At 41.1% G+C, this 21,130-nt stretch overlaps 1 protein-coding gene across 3 annotated transcripts; it reads left to right on the top strand.

The window, feature by feature from the left end:
• Positions 1-170: 170 nt before the first annotated feature.
• Positions 171-5,127, top strand: spata2 (spermatogenesis associated 2). 3 transcript variants are annotated; one of them, XM_081385741.1, is made up of 4 exons: positions 171-309; positions 1,935-2,037; positions 2,275-2,721; positions 3,020-5,127. In XM_081385741.1, the coding sequence occupies exons 3-4, from the start codon at positions 2,386-2,388 to the stop codon at positions 4,328-4,330; spliced, it is 1,647 nt and encodes a 548-aa protein (XP_081241867.1). In that variant the 5' UTR covers positions 171-309; positions 1,935-2,037; positions 2,275-2,385; the 3' UTR covers positions 4,331-5,127. The 3 variants fall into 3 exon arrangements, with proteins under 3 accessions (XP_081241867.1, XP_081241865.1, XP_081241866.1); XM_081385740.1 differs by having other exon boundaries at positions 286-413; XM_081385739.1 differs by having other exon boundaries at positions 250-413; positions 1,935-2,721.
• Positions 5,128-21,130: the final 16,003 nt, after the last annotated feature.

Genomic DNA, 21,130 nt, shown 5'->3' with positions numbered 1-21,130 from the left:
TGTCACTAAATATTTGTACAATTACAATCCTACGCTAACTGAAAACGACTCGGTGTTTGAGCAAACATCGTTAAAGTACAAAAAAAAAAAAAAACACACAAAAAAAAAAAACAAAGACGTTAAATGCAGCGCAGGGACTTCTGGGATTTTGAGCGATGACTCCAATGAATCGAATCATGTAGCCGAACCGACTCGCTGAATGAATCGGAGATTCCAACGCTAGTCCTATCTGCAACCTCGGGAGCGCGCAGAGGAGGCAGTGTGGCGCATGCGCAGTCTGGCGATGGGGATTTCCAGCGGAACATGAAGGTAAGAGGCGCTGGATGATGGGGAGGAGGGCGGCTCATTAATGGTGCCCAGCACCGCACGACACTCAACGGGCATGTTTACATTCAAGTCTTGTTCATATTGAGGTAATTAAAAAGTAAATGAAGGATGGTGTGTGGTTAAATTGTGTGGTGTGTGGGTTTACAGGGCCCTGCAACTGCGCTAATGTTAGCAGTGGTGTGCTAACTGCATCTGATATCAGCCATAGAAACGAGTTAAGAGTAGAGTAACGACTTTATTAATGTCTATCCCTGTAATAAACACTTGTTAAGAGATCAGATCGGACTGTCTGGTGCTTTGACAGATTTATTTACTAAGTAAACGAGACTCATATTAGCTGTGTGTTGCTAACACACGTCACTGTTTATCACTGTAGCAATGCAATGCAGGCAGAAATAATCATGTGTTAATACTTCACTGTTCTCTGTAAACCCTGGTTTGTTTAGGTGGATTTTTTTCACATTTTCTATGTTCAGTATGATGTTGTGATTATGATAGGATGATATCCTGGTGGTGGTGGAGATAGATAGATAGATAGATAGATAGATAGATAGATAGATAGATAGATAGATAGATAGATAAGTTAGTGTTAAGTGTATTTATTTGTTAGCTTGAATGACAGTCTCATCAGTTTTCATTGAAGGTAAATGCTGGGAATACGGTGTAAGTATTCAGTTGGCAGCCTAACCAATGAGGAACGAAGTGGTTTGTGTGGCCTTACTGTACACAGTCCACATTCACTACTAGAAACAGGTTTTGAGCTTCTGTATTATATACAGGATTATATACACACAGCATTGTGGAAAGTTCCAAATTCCTGTCATTCACAAGATTGACAATTCAAAAATTGTCCCCTATCCTTACCAGTTTGTTTGTTAATGGTTTTTGTTGTTTTAAATCTAATTTGCTGATGATTTCAGCATCTATATATTACCTGGAGAAAGCTATTGAGTTCCCATTCATCTCAAATTCTCAATAAACTCAGGAAGTATTCTGCATGCTGCTATCTTTGGACACAGACACGAGTCAGTCACCTGAGCAGTGAATGCTGATTGGCTGATGGAACCACAGTCCGAAACCCTTCACTGCTGGTTCTGTTGGTTACATGAGCTGATATATCAAAGGCCAAAGGTTTAGTCCATTTTGCGTTAATCCATTTTATTTAAATGCCATTAAAAAAAAAACAGTATCATTTTTATAATTAAATATTTGTACACATAATTTTGTACAAATACATGACTACATTTTAATGTCTGTTAGAGGAGGAGGATTATTTGTGTACCTAAAGTGGTGTTGTTAGATGAGCTAACTGCCCATGCTAACTTTTCAAACATTTTACTCCGTAAACCCATAATTAAATCCATTCCACATAATTACGCAGATTTCCATTCAGAAAAGCTCAGAAAATGTTTAAAACCAGCCTACTATAATGTAGACCACATCACACATATGTAATGTTCATTATCACGGTCTGCTTTGGTCTTTCTGTGATGCATGCTTGCATTATTAACTAGCTCTGTGATTGCAGGTCAATAGACTGAGGCAAGCCTCCACTTATTACACAGAGTTGTGTTATTCAAACAGGTTTTGTTCTTCTCTCATTGCAGCAGCTGGCAGCATTGGACATGGTGTTTTTAACGTATTCTCCTCTGCAAGCCCTGACCTTCAACCTACTGCAGGGGGGCAACCTGACAGTGAGGGCTTAAAAAGGTGAGGAGTCTCCATTCAGCCCCCAGTTCAACCACCTTCTCATGTCATGTTGCTTCTTTTGAGGTGTTTTGGCTAATGAGGCACGCAGAGATGCCTATAACAGCAGGAAAGAGCCCTGGGCAAGGCGTACGCCCAAATTAAACCGCACACCTCTTCACTTTCATTATTCCATATCACTCCTTTGGAGGATGATCGCAACTTGCTGATTTTCCCCACTATACTGCACCGTTGTCCCAGGTCTTTCGGTGTCCAGTGGGAGAGAGGCCTTGAGATGGCAAGGGGTCCCATTTAAAGAAACTCCTGGATTGTGGGATAAGCGGTTGCCAGCTACGCAGCCCACTGCCACCAATGGATGCCAAGTTGCGAGAAGATCTGTTCCGCAGGTATGTGGCATCTCTGGAGAATCGGCTCGAGGAGGGAACCGGTGAAGGAGGAGGAGGAGATAAGCCAGGGGCTAAGACTGAGGAAGCACTGATTTCCACTGCGACGGCACTGCTAGGCTCATACCAGCCTGATCCCGGGCAGCGCTTCCGCATGGTTCGTTTCTACGACGTAGCGGAGAACTCACTGAGAACTCAGAGAGGTGCAAACTTGCGGACATTGGAGACAGCCTTTGCGACGCTGGAAACCATCTGTACCAACTTGTTGCTCTTTCCGTGGAAGAAGGAGTTCCGTTGCATTAAGGTGAGTCGAGAGATTGAAGGATTCTCAAAAAAAGCCCCCCAAAAAATCTAATTTTGCAGTTCTTGACTTCTGTGGAGCACAAAAGGAAAGATGTTTCTTTTTTGGGTGAACTACGATATATCAGAGGAAACAAGTTGTGTGAGGAGCTAAGGTTGTAGATTCAGTGCATTTTGGGGTTGTTATTGAGCCTTTTATTAATACCTTACCTTACATTTTCTTGTTTGTGAATATCAGACAAGGCAGTGTGAATGTCATAATTCCCTTTGACTGTTTAATGACTTTTCTTTCACCCTTCTAGACCTTCACAGGGCCATACGTGTACCAGTTGCAGTCGGTGATATGCGACGCGGACCTGCGTTCACTTCTGCGCTCCATGGGCTATTCAAGAGACCAAGAATTGCAGTACCACGTTCGGGACCATCCGGGCGGAGCCTCCCACCTCCGGCAGCTTTCCTTTGAGCTGCTTCTTGCCCAGGCTGAATGCCGGTTACTCAGCGAGGTGGTGTCCATGTCTCGGGGCTTCGCCTCGGAGCTGGAGGCCGTGGATGTGAGGAGGAACACCAGAGAAGATGCAGCAGGGTGTGCTGACGCCCTGCGCCGACGGGACAGCCTCACCGGAGACTTGTCCCGCCTGTCGGTGCGGCCCGTGGATCTCGACCGTGCCCATCTTCGGAGAAGCGGTCGGCCCTCCAAATCAGTGGATGTGACGGACAGCGCAGGACACTGGCACCAAGCCAGCAAGCCTGTGTTAAAGGCTTCGCTCAGCCTCCGCAAAGAGCCGCTATTCGTCGACACGGAGGAAGACATGAAGGATGAAATCCTCCGACCGAGTCCCTCGCTTTACCCCGTGGCAGCTCCGCCCTCGTACAGCCCAGTGGCGGACTTCTTTCCCATCCAGTCGCCCCCGTCCGAGCCATACTCCTACCACTTGTCCTCCCTGGATGAGGTGGACTTGTACACCGAGCGGGGTTTGGGTGGCCTCCAGACGGCCTCCAGACCGCCGAGCCGGGAGCCTCGAGAAGCCCGGGACGGTTGGGTTCTGAAGGGGCACATGATGAAATGCCAGGGCTGCGGGATGGGCTGCCCTTCGCTCTCCTCCTGCCAGCGCTGCGACATGATCTTGTGTTCGTCCTGCCATGCGGTGGAACCGACGCCTTGTTGCGGCTTCCAGGATTACACTAAAACTTCCCGCCCTCTGGACGGATACATGCCCATCAAGGAGAAGCTGTCCGTCTACTCCAACGCCCACTCGCACACTCACCCTCACCCACTCCCCCACGCTCAGTCCCACTCGCTGCTGCTGGACAAAGCTGTGATGAGCAGCAAGCTGTTTCCCAGTAAACCCGTGGGATCGGTGGTCAGCTCGGTCAGCAGTGGCGGCAGCAGCGGCGGGGGGGAGCGGATGAGTTTGGGCGGCTCCCGCTGTGGCTTTTGCAACAAGCCCGGGGCCTCCCACACCTGTGTGAACTGCTCCAAGGTGTCATGTGACATGTGCATGAGCCTTTACGGCAGTGATGTGTGCACCCGCAAAAATCCTCATCATAACTTTGTGCCCAATCATCAGCTCAATTTCAAATCCAGCACCATATCCCACCTCGTGTATCGATAGACCGGGAACACAGCCGCGCTTCAGTTGTGCACTACACCTCTATTGCTCCTTTTATCTCTGCCTTTTTCACCCTTGATTTGTTTTGTTTTGTTATTTTTATTTAACGCTTCCTGCTTACTCTCTCAGTTGGCACTTGTTTTGGTCATGTGATGTTGCGGTGCATTTCTTGTCACTCAGTAGCTCTACTTTATCAAGGACAAAAAAAAAAAAAAAAGGTGTTTAACCAGAGAAATCCATTCAGTATCAATGTTTGTTAACTTTAAAATAACCACGCAGCGTGAACTGTGAAAGTTTAGCAGAGACTTCACCCTGGAATTGAATTGAGTAAGTTGGAACTTCTCAAACTTGAACAAATGAAAAAAAAAAAAAAAAAAAAAATTACACTGGACGTAAATAGTATATATTTTGAATTGTGAAACTATAGATCTATGTAAGACTTTTCCAGTTGAATGGGGTTTAAGTTGTGAATTTGTATCAGAACTTCTAGTTGCTGTTAAGTCCCTATATTGAGTCCTCTGACAGGAAATGCCTTGTGGGTTTACCCCGAAGAAGTCAGCCTACGCTGTTCAAAGATGCTGCTGTTGAAAGTAAAACCAGGAGAGGGCACTCCTGGCTTCAACATGTTTTGCAAGAACCATGAATCTCTTCTTGGCAAAGTTAATGCACATACTGTATGATTATGTCTGTGTATATATTTTTTTTTCCTCTGTCCAGGTTTCTTTTACATTATTGTAACCTGTTAATATTTTAATTGATTTGAAATGGAGAATAATTTAATATTTTGCTACACTGACTGTCATCAGAAATGGTTTAAAGTTTGAGTTTTTTTTTTTTTTTTTTTTTTTTTTGTTGTTAATTCATTGTACATTAAATATATGATGGTGTGTACACATACCATGACAAACTTAAGTGTTACTACTGGGTGAATGTCACAAAGGATTGTATGGGTCATATTTCACCCCAAAATCCAAATAAGACATTATATTATGCTTCAAGGAAAATAAAATTATCATTATTGCACTGAAAAAATACAGCATTGAAAATCATCCTTTTTGGTCTAGAATGATTTTTCCTGAACTCAGTACAACAAATGCTACCGCATTCTTACAGTAGGACTTTACAAGTGTTGATTTCACTTATGGTTGAGAATTATGGTCATGGTTATGAGAATTAGAATTTATTTCAGAGTGTATTTTAGGGGCAATTGTACTTGATTGTTAAGAAAATAATGCCACAAAGAAATGGGCTAGCATAGGCTTCATTTTCTTTATGCAGAATATTATTTCTTGCAGTTTTTTATAATTATTTATTTTTTATTCTGGAGTAAAATATGACTTGGACATGTTTTTGTGAAATTCACCCTAATAAGAGATTTTTAGTCATTGTATTAGCACAATTTTCGAAAGTTGGCCTGATTTATATTATTCAATGAAGGTAACACTAATTAAATGATGTGTATATACATATGTACACACACTGGCTGACCAAAAAAAAAAAAAAAAAAAAGTTGCTGTTTGGATTTAAATAGGCAAATGCGTAAGAGTCTATGATTAAATCATTTTTGCAGTGATTATTATGTTATATGCTAATTGACGGAGTGTGTAGCTTTTCCTTTCTTAAACAGCCATGTAGGAATGTGGCCATATTCCAGGATGACAATGGCAAGATTCATCAGGCTCAAACTGTGTAAGAATGGTTGGGAGGGAGCATGAAGAATCATTTACACACATGAATCGGCTCCAGATCAGAGTCCAGATCTTAAACTCACTGAAAGTCTGTGCTGGAGGAAACCTTACAGAGTGCTGGACTCTTGCATTGACAATACAAGATCTTGACAAAAAAATGATGTTATAAATGTTGTGATATTATTCCATCAATATGGCCATGCTGTGTTTTCTACATGGTTGTTTAAGAAATGAAAAGCTACACACTCCATCAATTAGGGTTAGAAGAACTGTTGCCAAACATATAACATGCTAGAAACATAATAATCACTGCAATAATGATCCAATCATAAACTCTTAAAGGGATAGTTCACTTTGAAATTAATTTTTGATATGTTTTAGCTTACCTCAAGGGCATCCAAGATGTAGGTGTCTTTGTTTCCGCAGTAGTTTCAATTTTGATATTTTTAGGTCAAACCGTTCTTGTCTGTCAGTCATATAATGCAGGTCGATGGTCACTGTCTCAAAACACAAGCACAGAGTCCAAATTAAACAATTCCCCATCGTCCAAATGAAACAATTCCCCATCGTAAGTACACATTACGACAGATGTCGCCTTCGCTACTGCAGTTCATTGGAACGAAACCGTAGCCAAGCGACATCTATGTATATATCTATACCCGCCCGCGCCGTCAGATCATTTGGACGTGTGCTGTTTTCAAGAGATAACAACGATATAAATACTGTTCGTTTTCTCACACAAACCGCTCGTTTCGTGTCTTAGGCCATCAATGTGTACTTACGATGGGGAATTTTTTAATTTGGACGATGGGGAATTGTTTTAATTTGGACTTTGTGCATGCTCTTTGAGACAGTGACCATCGACCTGCATGAAATGACTGACAGACAAGAACGGTTTGACCTAAAAATATCCAAATTGAAACTACTGCGGAAACAAAGACACCTACATCTTGGATGCCCTTGAGCTAAGCTAAAACATACCAAAATTTATTTTCAAAGTGAACTATCCCTTTAAGCATTTGCCTATTTAAATCCAAACAGCGAATATTTTTTCTTTATTTTTTGGCAGGGCAGTGTATATATATTTGCTATATATATATATATGAAGAGTTCAGATGCAAAAGCCTCTAAGTGCCATCTGAAATTTTCTTCTAGAATGATCATTTTTATCAAGCTTGTATATTTAAGTTCAGTAATTTCACTTAAATGGCAATGAAAATTACCTATGAATGGCCATTTAAGTGAAATTACTGAACTTAAATATACAAGCTTGATAAAAATGATCATTCTAGAAGAAAATTTCAGATGGCACTTAGAGGCTTTTGCATCTGAACTCTTCATATATATATATATATATATATATATATATATATATATATATATATATATATATATATATATATTTTTTTTTTTTTCTTTTTTTTTTTTTTTCTTGTACAAACAGAACAAAGTCAGTATATCATTCTGGATACATATCTTTTAATTTCAGAGACCTTTCAGCCTGCTCTCCTTGCTGCCTTAGGTAACCTGAAGGCTGCACACAATGCAGGACTTGATGCTTAATGTCTGTACGCAGCATAAAGCGAGGGCAAAAAAAGAAAAGAAAAAAAACTCATCAGGGAAACAGAATCTAGCACAAGACATGAAGATGGCACGTTCTGACAAAGCAACTTCAGTATGTGTTTTTGATTTAGTGAAACGAGTGTTAGTGGATGCGGCTCATCCTCTAGCCTTTGTCTCCTGTTGAACGAAACTCTGCTTCCTCCTTAAAATCCTGCAGTTCAAAACAGCAGTCAAGAATTTTGTGATTGGATTTTCCACCCAAATGACAGCATGATTAACCAGTCAAACTGCAACGTGCCAAACACCCACAGGCTGTGTAGGTAAAACCGTACCTTTAACTGCTTATCTGCACAGTAACTGAGCCATTTGAAAGTGTTTTAACCTTTGGGGGATGGATGACACTTTCTCTCACACACGTCATCTTAACCTGGTAATCTGTTTGTGTGGTTATTTCACTGGAGATGAACTAATGGTGAATTGACCCTGACACACACACACACACAGAGAGAGACACGTACTCTTCTGCTCCTCGTGTTCCTGCTGTTCATCAAGCATTAGTCAGATCTCTCTCTGGCGTGGTGGGGCGAAGTGGCTGGGTGGGTCAGGGGGGTTGTCAGTAAAAGTATAATCCTATAATTATATAAATTAATTAAAGCGATGATTTTATAAAATAATTTCAAAAATAAAATTCTACAAAAAAGCACTGCCTTTGGTGTTTGGGTTTTGGATATAAACGAGCTTAAACGGGATTTTTCAGTAAATAAGTGGCTTCAGTGGAAAACTGTTAAACACAATTGTTTGCTACAACAACATTGAACCATATTGTACTGTGTGTACAATTGCTCAACAATTTACTCTGGCTTTTGTGTGAAGGACTGTTTAGGCTGTAATGTTTTAAAAGGGATGGTTCTTAGTAAAATCAGCCTAGGGTCGTTTGCACCTAGCCTGACGTCGTCATGCTCAGATTCTAGTCAGAATAGACCTTTCTCACAACTTCCGTATTTGTGACCGGAAATACGCAATCGTCATGGTAATCTACTTCCTCCGCAGTCAAGGCAACATAAACAAATGGTGCAAGCAACTAGCAAGAGCTATTGACACGCTAATGATGTGTCATTTTAGTTAACAGTTCAGTAACAGTTAGCCTCGCTCTCTACTTACCTTGATGTTTATGGACAAATTCCCTGTGGAAATTTTTAACCCTTTATTTCGTTTTTTCTTTTTGGTGACGGAATTCCTCCACGAGTCGTCACATCAGCAAATGTAATATTTGGCAAATCCGTTAATGAAGTTGTGTAGACTCTTTGATCCATTTTAGACTTGCCCGGGTTTATGTTTTTCTGGTGTGTTGACGCTTGACAGGAACTCCGCTTCCACAACGATTACGTATTTCCGGTTATTGTGAGAAAGATCTATGTGAGTCTGACACTGCTCTATCGGGCTGTGATTATGGGGGGTGTTTCAACCGAACCAGGAAATAAAATGCCTCTGCACTCAATTGGATAGACCTACAACCAATCAGAGCAACAGAGTAAGTGACGTATGTTCTACATTCATGTTTCCGATCGACAAATGCCTTGATCGCGGTCGATATCTTCTATAACAGACGCGATGGTGGGATCTACACATGATGTTATATAAACAAAGTTCGGGAGGAGCACGTTCAAATAATCAATCCAACCAACTTGTCATCAAACAATTACCATGTCTAATTAATTAGCTTGTCTTGTCAATTAGCTACCATGTCTACCCTGTCAGCATGAGAGGAAGCATATATTTATTCACTCTGTCAACTCTCCTAACATTCCTTGACAGTTTTCAGCATCCCTCCACTCACTCTCGGCTTGTCCGTCCACAGCCTGGAACACGGGGGGAGTACTCTGGGTTCGGGCCGAATACCGAGCCCGGATCCTCTCCTCGGACAGCACGCCAAATATGCATTTATTCTACCTGACTTATTTGTAAGTGTGAACTCGTGAAATCTCAATTCTCCAGTGGCAGTCATCTTTGTTGTAAACGAATTCAACCCAAGCGCTCTTTGGTGACGTGGATGATTACATTACTGTTGATCATCTGTCCATCATCGTATAAAGCCCGCCCCTGACAATCTGATTGGTCCGAACAACTTTTGTTCGGGCATAATAGCTCCTCAACGGATCAAGTCCAGACCGAACTTCCCGAGCTAAAGATTTTGTGGGCGGGACTAAGTTCGGCTGGCATCCAGGCTAGTTTGCACCATGACCTCGAGTCAAACACCCCCCAGAGGCCTTTTTTCCCTTGGTTGAACATTATTAAAGTTAGAGCTTATTTAGAGATATCAGCCGAATGGCTTAGTGCAGGCGCTAATGGATCCAAGGCTGTATCTCGTAAATTACCACACTAATAATGCCCAGAATGGTACCAAACTTCTACAGTAGTACAAATAGGTTCTGTACTCAAAACGAGGCATTGGAAAGTTTGTAAGTACATCAGGAGTTTATTTAAATAGCACTTGCCTGATGGCTCATGCTACCGCTAACCCGGACACCGACGTCACTTCAGTTTGGGAAAAGCACGTAAAAGTCCTGGCAGAAAGCGATGCATAAGGATGTAGTGTAACTAGGTTGATTTTACTCCGAACCACCCCTATAAAAGCCTCTTACAAAGACTAGTGAAACAAAGGCATTTATATTCAAATTTCAAATCTAAACAAAAATGTGCACATTTATAGCTGAAAGGGTCTTAGATTTATTACATAATTTATCGTCCTTGATGGGAAGTTTGGATCTTTGAATCTCGTTCAGCAAAATGAACAAATCTTTATTTTATTTTTTTGCAAGTCATTTTGTTCATTTTAGCAGAATATAATTGAAATGTTACACATTAATAGCCAAATTCAGCAACACATAAACTTACGCAAATTGTTGATCACATTTAGAATAAGAAGAAAACTATAATGAAACCAAGGCCAATTTATGAGAAACAGAAATTATTAGTTGCTTTGCTGAGACTTCAGGCTATGGAGTCTGTTTGTTTAGCTCACCTCCCGATTTGAGTCGTTCGTTCTTTTGTCACATCACATGAAGCTCTGCAGTCTGTACTGGAAACTGAAATGATTAGTTCACCACCCGAGACTTCAGGTCTGAGTCGTCCGTTCATTACGAGCTATGGAAAAGATAACTATCATGACAGAAATTCACAAATGTATAAATTGTTAGAAATTTGAGACCATAAATGCATCACGTAATTGTAAGAGTAAAAAACAACAACAAAAAACCACTTGTTTGTAAGGAAGGTTGGAAATGATTTAACTAATTTCTGTATCCAATATGGCTGTCATGTCACGTGACAAAAGAACGACTAACTCAGGAGGTAAACTAGTCATTTCTGTTTCCTGTAGAGAACCTATGGGATGTTGTGCATACGAGGTCAACACAAAATTAACAAATCACTGATGCTGTGTACGAAATCGCCCCCATAGACCCTCATTCACTATTCCCTACATTACTCCACTAATATACTGCCCTGAAAAGGCAAAAGACCCTAACTCGCTAGAGTGGGAAACTGAGAAAAATGACTTTAAAGTTTCTGTTTCGTCCAGACAAAAGTATTATAGGTAGGACTCCCAAAAATTGATAACTAGTTGATATACTGAAGAAATGTTTGGATGCAAAAAATCTTGAGCTAAAAATTGACCTTTGACCCTTGTTTGGCAGTTACTGTACGCTGCCTTTGTATCAATAAGGAGTTGTGCAAAGGCAAAAGGCAGTAACTGACATACAGTATAATCAATATGAAGTGTTAAGGGCCACCAAACTGCTCAAGATGCACAGTCAACGAACTCAACTTGGATTACTACTTTATTAATTCTGAGATAACATAGACAGAGTCGACTGAAAAAAAGTTGGAATTACTTTTACCATTCTGCAAGAAGGAAATCTGGCTCAAACACGTATGGATTGTTGTGGTTAGGCTACTGCACATGTCGTGCATTGCCATGGATTATATCGGATTGCATGGAAAGGTAGGATGCCTGTGTATTTACTGTGTATTGTACTTGACGACGTAGATGTGACATGAGCAACCTGTCTGTCTTCTAGTAGCTGTGCCAAGAGAAATCTGAATAATTCCCTTCCGAAACTTGCAGAGACCATGAATCCATAAATAATGGACACATGGAGTCTTTAAATGCCTCAGATGTAAAGTTATTCGCTGTCAAAGTAAAGTCAAGTCAAGTCATCTTCATTTATATAGCGCTTTTAACAATGTAGATTGTTTAAAAGCAGCTTTACAGAGATAAACGTATAATTTAAGGTAACAGAGATTGTTTTGGCTTTATAGCGGTTCTTTAGTAAAGTTATTTTCCAGCTAAAGTTAGTTTTGATTGATTCGCTTCCGTCGCAACGATCATTTGTTATTAAATTAGGGGCCGCTAAGACGACACCATTCTCTCTACACAGACTTTAAACACGAACCTGTGAGAAACGCTGATGGCGGTCACATGCACATTTAGAATTGGTTCTATAGTTATGTGCGTTTGAATATATGTGCACAGGTTTGGAATTCCCTACAAACCAAGCCTAAACAAAGTACTGGCGTTTCCTTATAATTTTTGATACAGAATTTTATTTTGTCACTTCGAGGTAGGAACGCGAAACGAATTTCCCAACAACGCTTTATCTGTAGAGTGGTAGTGGGATCCTCCATAGGGAGAGACTAGTTGGCACTTCAGCACTGCGTTGTCATCGGGTCCAGGCGAAGGTCCTTCATCAGATCTGGATCCGGCCTGGATCCGGCAGGCTGCGGGAAAACCTCTGGATAAACAAAGACACTAAAATTAGCGTAGATGCTATTCTTCTTATGATGTAACGAGTACATCAGGATTTATGGGAAGTTTTCCCGGTTCCAGCTGACCTAATCTATGCAGCATAACATTGAATTATAGAAGTCTATAATGTATTATGTGAATGCTAGGTCAAAGAGATGTGTCTTTAGTCTAGCTTTGAACTGACAGAGTGTGTCTGCTTCCCGGACAATGGTAGGAAGACTGTTCCAGAGTTTTGGTGCTAAATAGGAGAAGGATCTCCCGCCAGCAGTCGATTTTGATATTCTAGGCATTATTAACTGGCCGGAATTTTGAGATTGCAATAGACGTGACGGACTATAATGCGTTAAGAGCTCGCTCAAGTACTGCGGAGCTAAACCATTTAGTGCTTTGTAAGTGATCAGCAATATTTTAAAATTTATAAATTTATTTATAAAAGTATACATTTAAGTGTACTATAAATGTAACAGTAGTAAACTTTAAGTACACAACAAGGTTTCTCATTTGTAACGCATCTGTAATAGAAGTGAACTTATAAGCATACTAGTAGTTTACTGTTTTAATACAAGTTGTACATTTTTTAGTTTATGAAAGTACACACTGAAATGTTCTCTCAGTAAACTATAGTTTAGTTTACACTCCAAGTATACTTGTAAGTTTTCTTTAAGTGAACATAACATTATACTTATAGTTTACTATTTACGTATTATTTTTGCACTTGCAGTATATCCTATGTTCAAATTTAGATATTATTTTTTTATATATACTTGAAAAATACCTTTAAATGTACTTTAATTTTAAAAACATTTTATTAGCTTCATGCATCCTTTTTTATCAACACTTTAATGTCGGTAAGTTTCATAAAGAAAGGCAACATTTTAAACAAAAAAGATGAGAAAATCACATTTTTGTCAAAGACTACGCCTTGATCAGATTCAGAATGATGATCAAAACACAGATGGAGTATATCTGAACTGATAAGCTTCACAGTCGTTTTCTCTTCATGGGTTCGACATTTCATTTGGAAACATTAGCAGTTTTGATTTACAAGCTGTTTAATGTTTGATGATCACATTATTTTACATTTGAGTGAGCAATCTTCTATCACTTGTTTCAGCTTCTTCTTCTTCTCCTGTGTTTTGATCCGGAGATTCTGTACTAGAAGATGTTTCATAGCACCCCCTTCCGTATAAAAGTGAAAACATGGATAGCTGGAAAATTCAGTCAATGGTGGGGAAAGAGTAAAGTAGAATTGAAGTAAATTCCTATGTACTTTACCAGTGGACTAGCCTACACAAAAACAGAATTAGAAACAGTTAGAAACATATCTGTTTTATATCAATATGCAATATTTTTCCAACAATGTAAGTTTCATAAGACTGTATATGAAAAACTATGTAAAAACAAGTATATTTAACAGGCTACTCAATCAAAAAAAAGTTAACATAACTACAAGCCAAGTATACTTTGAATACTTAAAGGTAGGGTAGGTAGGATTTTTCTAAAAAAAGAGAAAAAAACATTCCAAATTTGTTTAAACTGTCTTTATATACCAATACATAATTAAAATGTCAGTGTCTGTAGACCTCTCACGACTGTTGTACGACAGCTAATTATTTCCATTCACTCCACCCCCTCCCTTCTGAGCTACTTCCAAAGCCACACCCCCAAAACACATGAACGCGCGAAACACATGAAACGCTCAGGCTTACCTGAGACGAGTGGACAGGAAGGAGAGCAGTGCATGCAGTGACATCATGTCAGAAACACATGTAATAAAATACCTAACTTTATCACTATAAATAGAAACAAATAAGATTTCTTTTAGTACTCACTATCAAGCTAGCATATCGATACTGGTAAAGTTTAAAATATACTTTGTTTGATTCGGTAACAAGCTATATTTATAGGTAACGAGCTATATTTATAAGGCAAAGCTAAAAACAGGATGCATTGATACACGTTTTTCCATTACCATCAGTTACACTGTGATGAAGGTGAATTTCGTGCAAGATGCATAACATATACGGTGTTTTGCATGTAAGAGTTTACATGATGAAAACATTGTTGACTCTGATGAGGACTATACTCCAGGGAGACAAGTACCGCTCGATTTTTATACTCTCTTTTTCAGAGCACTTACATTTTAATTATGTATTGGTATATAAAGACAGTTTAAACCAATTTGAAAAAAGGTTTTTTATAAAAATCCTACCTACCCTACCTTTAATTATACTTTTAAGTATATCTCGATCAAAAGATTGAGAATAAGTACAGGCCAAATATACTTGGACTTTTCTCTCAGTATAAGTCAAGTACACTTAAGTGTAATTTGAAGTATATTTCTGAGAAGTACATAAAGTATATTCCTGAGAAGTATATTGTGATGGCCCCTGTGTGATTGTTAATCATCTTTGTTCTGTTGAGGTGATTGCTGATTGGGTGCACCTGGAACCTGTGAGCCAGTGGAGATAAAGCTCCACTTGGTCTAACTACTCGAGAATTCCCTTCTCTGCAATCCAGACGTCAACCATGGCCTGATCACTCCAACTGCCATCTCTTGTTTTGGGTTTACTTATGTTATAGAGACTTACCATCTGCATTTAAATAGTTATGTTTGGTGACTCTTTTGTTAAATAAATCACTTTTGATTATTTATTCTGCCTCATTCCCTCTTTTGTCATGACCCTTGAGCCAGGTTGTGACAATATAAAATGTAGATGTAAATAACCCTCAGTTATTTTATTTAGTTTTGGGTATTAATATATAATTCTGATATTATCGTTGTTACGTGCCACATGCACGAACATCGAGAGCGACACCCGTTAAAATGGATGACGCCCGGAGTTCAATCTCCTGCTCCCGTAAACACAACGGCACACAGCCAAGATATCAAGAAAAGTGGTTTATTTGTTTACAAAGGGGTCTTTGCTGTTCTTTAAAAAAAGTATATCACTGAGAGGTTTTTCAGTCGGCCAAAATAACAAACAAAAAGGGAGTCTCTAACTAAGTTTTAAACCCTCTTACCTGGAATTAAAACTATAAATAAAATACATTGTTCTTACCTCCCTTACTGACCAGTAAACAGGAGAAAATAATGTTAAAGAAAAAGGGCCTCTTGTCTCTCTCAGGTTTTTTTTTACAAAGATAAGAGGAGTAAGCTAAATACAATTACCGGCCTATACCGCTACAACAGTTAAAGCTCCTCTATAGGAAAGTTCACATGAGCTGGGACGCAGCGCAGCTCTCACTGATGAACAGACAGCACGAATCTCACTCTAGATTTACAACTCGTTTTGGGCAGCAGTCGTACACACACGCTCTACCATGGAAGCAGGAGGGTGAACTCGACGAAGAGACGGTTCACACTGCTTTTATACACACGCTGACACGCTGAGTGGCTTCAGCCGCACCCACTTAGCAGCTGCACCTGTTGCACTCAAATGAGCGGGGAGAGAGAGAAGAACACAACAAGAAACATGCATACACTCACATGTGATACAACAATTATTAAACAACATTTACGTTCTGACACGTAACACTCCTCCCCTCCCCAAAAGATTAATGACTACAGCACATTGATCTCTTAGCTTATTCGATATGTTCAGCACCGTGCACTCTGGACAGCGCATCGGCGATCAGGTTCTCACTACCGCGTTTATGGACGATCTCCAAATTAAACTCCTGTATTGCGAGGGACCAACGCATTAAGCGCTGGTTAGCATTGTACATGCGGTTGAGAAAAACTAACGGATTATGGTCCGTATAAACTTTAATAGGGAACGTTGAGCCACCCAGATAAACCTCGAAATGTTTCAATGCCATCAATAACGCCAGAGCTTCCTTTTCAATAGTGCTATATTTGTACTGACAGTGATTAAACTTTTTCGAGAAATAACACACCAGTCTTTTGATGTTCACATCAGATGTCTGCAAAAGGACAGCTCCCGCGCCTACCATACTCGCGTCAACCTCAAGTTGAAAAGGGCGATTAAAGTCAGGGGCGGTCAGGACTGGAGCATTACATAACAGATCTTTTGTTCCCGAAAAAGCACGTTCACAAGTAGAGGTCCAGTTAAAACTTTGTGACGGTCGGAGAAGGTCTGTTAGGGGTGCAACAAGAGTGGCAAAATTTCGACAAAACCCCCGGTAATACCCAGCCATTCCGATGAACCGGCGTAATTCACGTTTTTTTGTGGGTGTAGGAAATTCAGTTATCGCTACAACTTTGGCATCTATAGGGCAGACTTGACCTTGACCTACACGTTTCCCCAGATAGGTGACATAGGCTTTGGCAAACTCGCATCTTGTCAGGTTCACGGTTAGTGATGCACCAGCTAGTCGAGAGAATACTTCACCTAAAGTTTCAACATGTTCTTCCCACGTGGAAGAATACACAACAATATCATCAAGATATGCAGTGCAGTTTTGTACATCACGTAATACTAACTGCATTAAGCGTTGGAACGTTGACGGGGCGTTCCGCATTCCGAACGGCATCACAGAATATTGACAGAAATAGTCAGGTGTCACAAACGCCGAAATTTCCGCAGCGCGTGGAGTAAGGGGTACCTGCCAGTAACCTTTTAAAAGGTCTAGCTTCGAAACGAACTTTGCAGGTCCGACTCTATCGATGCAATCATCGATTCTTGGTAACGGAAAACAGTCAGGTTTTGTAATGGAGTTAACTTTTCGAAAGTCAGTACAGAATCGAAATGATGAATCGGCTTTCGGCACCAACAGGCAGGGAGAACTCCACGCGCTCTGACTAGGTTCTGCTAAACCGTTACGTAACATGTACTCGACCTCAGTTTTTTATGATACCACGTTTAAGAGGGTTCACCCTGTACGGGTGTTGTTTAACCGGAGCCGCATCTCCAACGTCGATGTCATGGAACAACACATTAGTGCGAGATGGAACATCAGAGAAAATACTGGGAAAGTTGTTAATCAATTTTATAATACTTTCTCTCTGATAATCTGACAAGTGACCAAGAAAGGTTTGCAAATTGTTGAGCACATTAGAGTTTTGCAAGCTTTCTCCCAGCGCTGGAATATTTCCTACAACCTCATCTTCATTGTTCCAGAGAACAGGAGCCATCAACGACACGCTCCTAACGGACTCTTCAGGCTGATCTCTCGCATAATAAGGCTTTAGCATATTAATGTGACACATTGTGATTGTGAACGCGTCACCACACAGGCTGGAAATAGATGAGGAGAGACAGCCAGCGAGGCTGAATCTCTTGAGGGGCACTCGGACACTAACGGGAAAGGAAAAACATTTCCTCCTGCCAGATCATTTCCCAGGATGAAATTTACACCTTCAACTGGTAGTTTAGCACACACACCCACATTTACTAAACCGGTGACCAGCTCGGACTTCAGGAACAGAGAATGCACAGGGACTTTAATACACCCCAGTTCAAGTCCACGAACTAATATATCCGTCCCCGTATAAACGTATGCGTGGACAATGGCAGTACATTCTCGCGAATAAATGAGTGGGTGGCGCCCGTGTCTCGCAAGATGGAAATTGGTAGTGACGTAGTGTTTGGAGAAAAAGAAACTGACCCGCTCATCAGAAATGGTTTAAACAATTCCGTTTCAGGTGGAAACGCATCAGCTACTCCTATCTGCGGTTCAAGAACTAAATGAGCAACGCTTTTCGTCTTAGCAGCCACACTCTTCTGTTTCCATGCCTTACAGTCTGCAATTAAATGACTGGGATCAAGACAGAAGAAACATACACGTTTAGATTCGTCCTTAAACGTACTTCTCGTGGGTGCGCTCGCACGGGAATCAGACACTAGGGAACGCACCCTCGCGACATTTCTCTCCATAGGCCTATATGTTCTAGCGTTTTGATCGGGCGGGGCGTGGAAAAAACAGTACGGTGTGTTACACGTACTCATCAGCAAACACTGCAGCCTCGGACAAACTAGAAACCTTCTGTTCATTCAGGTGTAATACTAAACTTTCAGGGAGACAGCCTTTGAAATCTTCCAGTAACATTAATTCCTGGAGGCCCTCAAACGTTGTAACTTCAGACGCAGCACACCACTTCTCTAACACTGTTTTTTTTATCATGAGCAAACTCTACAAAGGTTTGTCTGGCCGTTTTAGTATGATTTCTGAACTTCTGCCTGTATGCTTCGGCACGAGCTCATATGCTCTAAGAACAGCAGTTTTTACCTTATCATAATCGAGAGAGTCTTCAATGGGCAAGGCAGAGCAAACCTCTTGTGCTTTGCCCACGAAGCTGCTTTGCAACATCACTGCCCACATATCCCTAGGCCAACTCAGCTTCCCAGCTACCCTCTCAAAAGCTGTAAAATAGGCATCTACTTCCGACTCTCTAAATTGAGGAACAAGCTTCATGTAACGGGTTGGATCAAACTGACCAATCCCGTGCGGTTCACCAACAGGAGGCGGTGCACGCTCGGCCTGCTTATTTAAACGCATTAACTCAAGTTCACGTATACACAGCATACGCGACTCGTTTTCTTCACGCTTAATTTGTAATTCTAATTCTTTTAACCTCACTGCGACTGCAGGATCAAACTCATGTGCAGGAGGTTCAACAGACTTCCCGGCTACGATACCAAGAGATATCATCTCGGACAAGATTACATTCTTGATATCAGCCTTTAATGCCGAAGACGAAATGAATATTTTAAAACTCTCTGCAATTTGCAGCAATTCCTTCTTATTAAAGTCATCCAACTGCTCTACAGACGGAGACTTAATAAAGGCTTCGACCTCACCTTCCATATTTCCTCCCACAACAAAAAAAAGTTTGATATCCGACTAGTTAAGAAAAAAAAATAACAGAGTTTTACTCACCGACTCTGGCGTTTCCCCCTTGTTTCGCGATCGAAGAATTATGATTTTTTTATAGACGAGCCCCCATTATGTTACGTGCCACATGCACGAACATCGAGAGCGACACCCGTTAAAATGGATGACGCCCGGAGTTCCGAATATGCAGTAAGTCAAAGTCTAAAGGTTGAATCATGCCCAGTGACACTTAGGCTCACTACCATGGTTGGAAGAGATTCGTTGATATCAAGTGAAAGAGTTTCCGGTCTTCGAGTCAGAGGTTTTAATTATACGGTAATTCTAGAACTCCCCCTGCATACACTAAGGAATGTATCCCTGTGGATCGTGCTCACATCCCTACCTGTGAGACTGCCAGGTGTTGGAAACATCTTGCTCCTCTGGCAGACAGAATTCCCCTGCTTCAAGACTGTGAGGTTGGTCTATTATTAGGATATAATTGTCCCAGAGCTTTAGCACCCAGAGAAGTGATTCTTGGAGCTGACAATGAGCCATATGCTGTTCGCACGGATCTCGGATGGAGCATAGTGGGCCCTTCCTTGACACATTATGAGTCACAAAGCGGTGTTAGCATGTGTCACAGAGTATCTATTAAGGAGATTCCTTCTGTTACGCCAGCTGACGTTATCAAAGTGCTGAAATCAGATTTCAAGGATACTAAAGAAAACTCAGGAGTGGTGTCTCAAGAGGACATTATGTTCTTGAATAAACTGGAAGAAAACATCAAAATGAACGAAGACAGCCATTTGGAAATGCCCCTTCCATTCAAGAAGAGACCCTATCTTCCAGATAATGAGCCTCTTGCTGTCATGAGACTTCAACATCTAAAGCGGAGATTAATTAAGGACCAGGAATACAGAGAGCATTATGTGAAGTTCATGGAAGACATAATAGAGAATGGTGATGCAGAGAGAGTCATTGATGAAGGAAAGAAAGGAGAAAAATGGTACATCCCTCATCACGGGGTGTATCACTCAAAGAAGCCAGGGAAATTACGCGTAGTCTTCGACTGCTCTGCCAGATACAAGGGGTCCAGCTTGAACGATCATCTACTTACAGGCCCTGACCTGATGAACAGCCTGACTGGCATTCTTTTGCGATTCAGACGGTATCCAGTGGCCTTGATGTGTGATATTGAGAGGATGTTTCACCAGTTTCATGCGAAGCAGATCGAGATTACTTACGATTTCTATGGTGGAAAAATGGAGATTTCGACTCACAGCCTCAAACATTCCGCATGAGAGTACATCTATTTGATGCCTCATCGTCCCCTGGATGCGCTAATTACGGACTGAAACATCTTGCAAGAGAAGGTGAACATCTGTACCCCCTAGGTTCACAATTCATTATGCGAGATTTCTACATGGATGATGGAGTCTCCAGTGTTGAATGTGTAGAGAAGACCATCCAGTCGGCACGAGAAGCTCACCAGGTTTGCGCACTAGGAGGTTTAAGATTGCTTAAATTTGTGTCCAACAACAAGGCAGTTTTGGAGAGCATACCACCCTCTGAGTGTGCTGTGGATGTTACAGCTATCGATCTGTCCCTCACTGACCAGCCTTTGGAAAGAGCCTTGGGCATTTATTGGCAACTGGAACATGATAACTTCAGATTCCGTGTCAACCTAAGGGACCAGCCAGCAACCCGTAAAGGCATACTGTCTATAGTGGCCTCATTGTTCGACCCCCTAGGGTTTCTTGCACCATTCTTGCTCAAAGGAAAGGCTGTTCTGCAAGAAATGTGCAGAAATGGCATGGGCTGGGATGATCCTTTACCTGATAGTTTGCGACCAAGGTGGGAGCATTGGAAGGCCGATCTTGAAAACCTAGAGAAGATCAAGGTGCCTTGTTGTATTGTTCCTGCTGGATTCCAGAGAATCGCAAAGAGAGAAATTCATCACTTCTCGGA

Source organism: Scardinius erythrophthalmus (genome assembly GCF_964197995.2).
Source record: "Scardinius erythrophthalmus genome assembly, chromosome: 15".
Taxonomy (NCBI): domain Eukaryota; kingdom Metazoa; phylum Chordata; class Actinopteri; order Cypriniformes; family Leuciscidae; genus Scardinius; species Scardinius erythrophthalmus.
The sequence above is the reverse complement of the archived record's forward strand: the minus strand, read 5'-3'. Positions and strand labels throughout refer to the sequence as shown.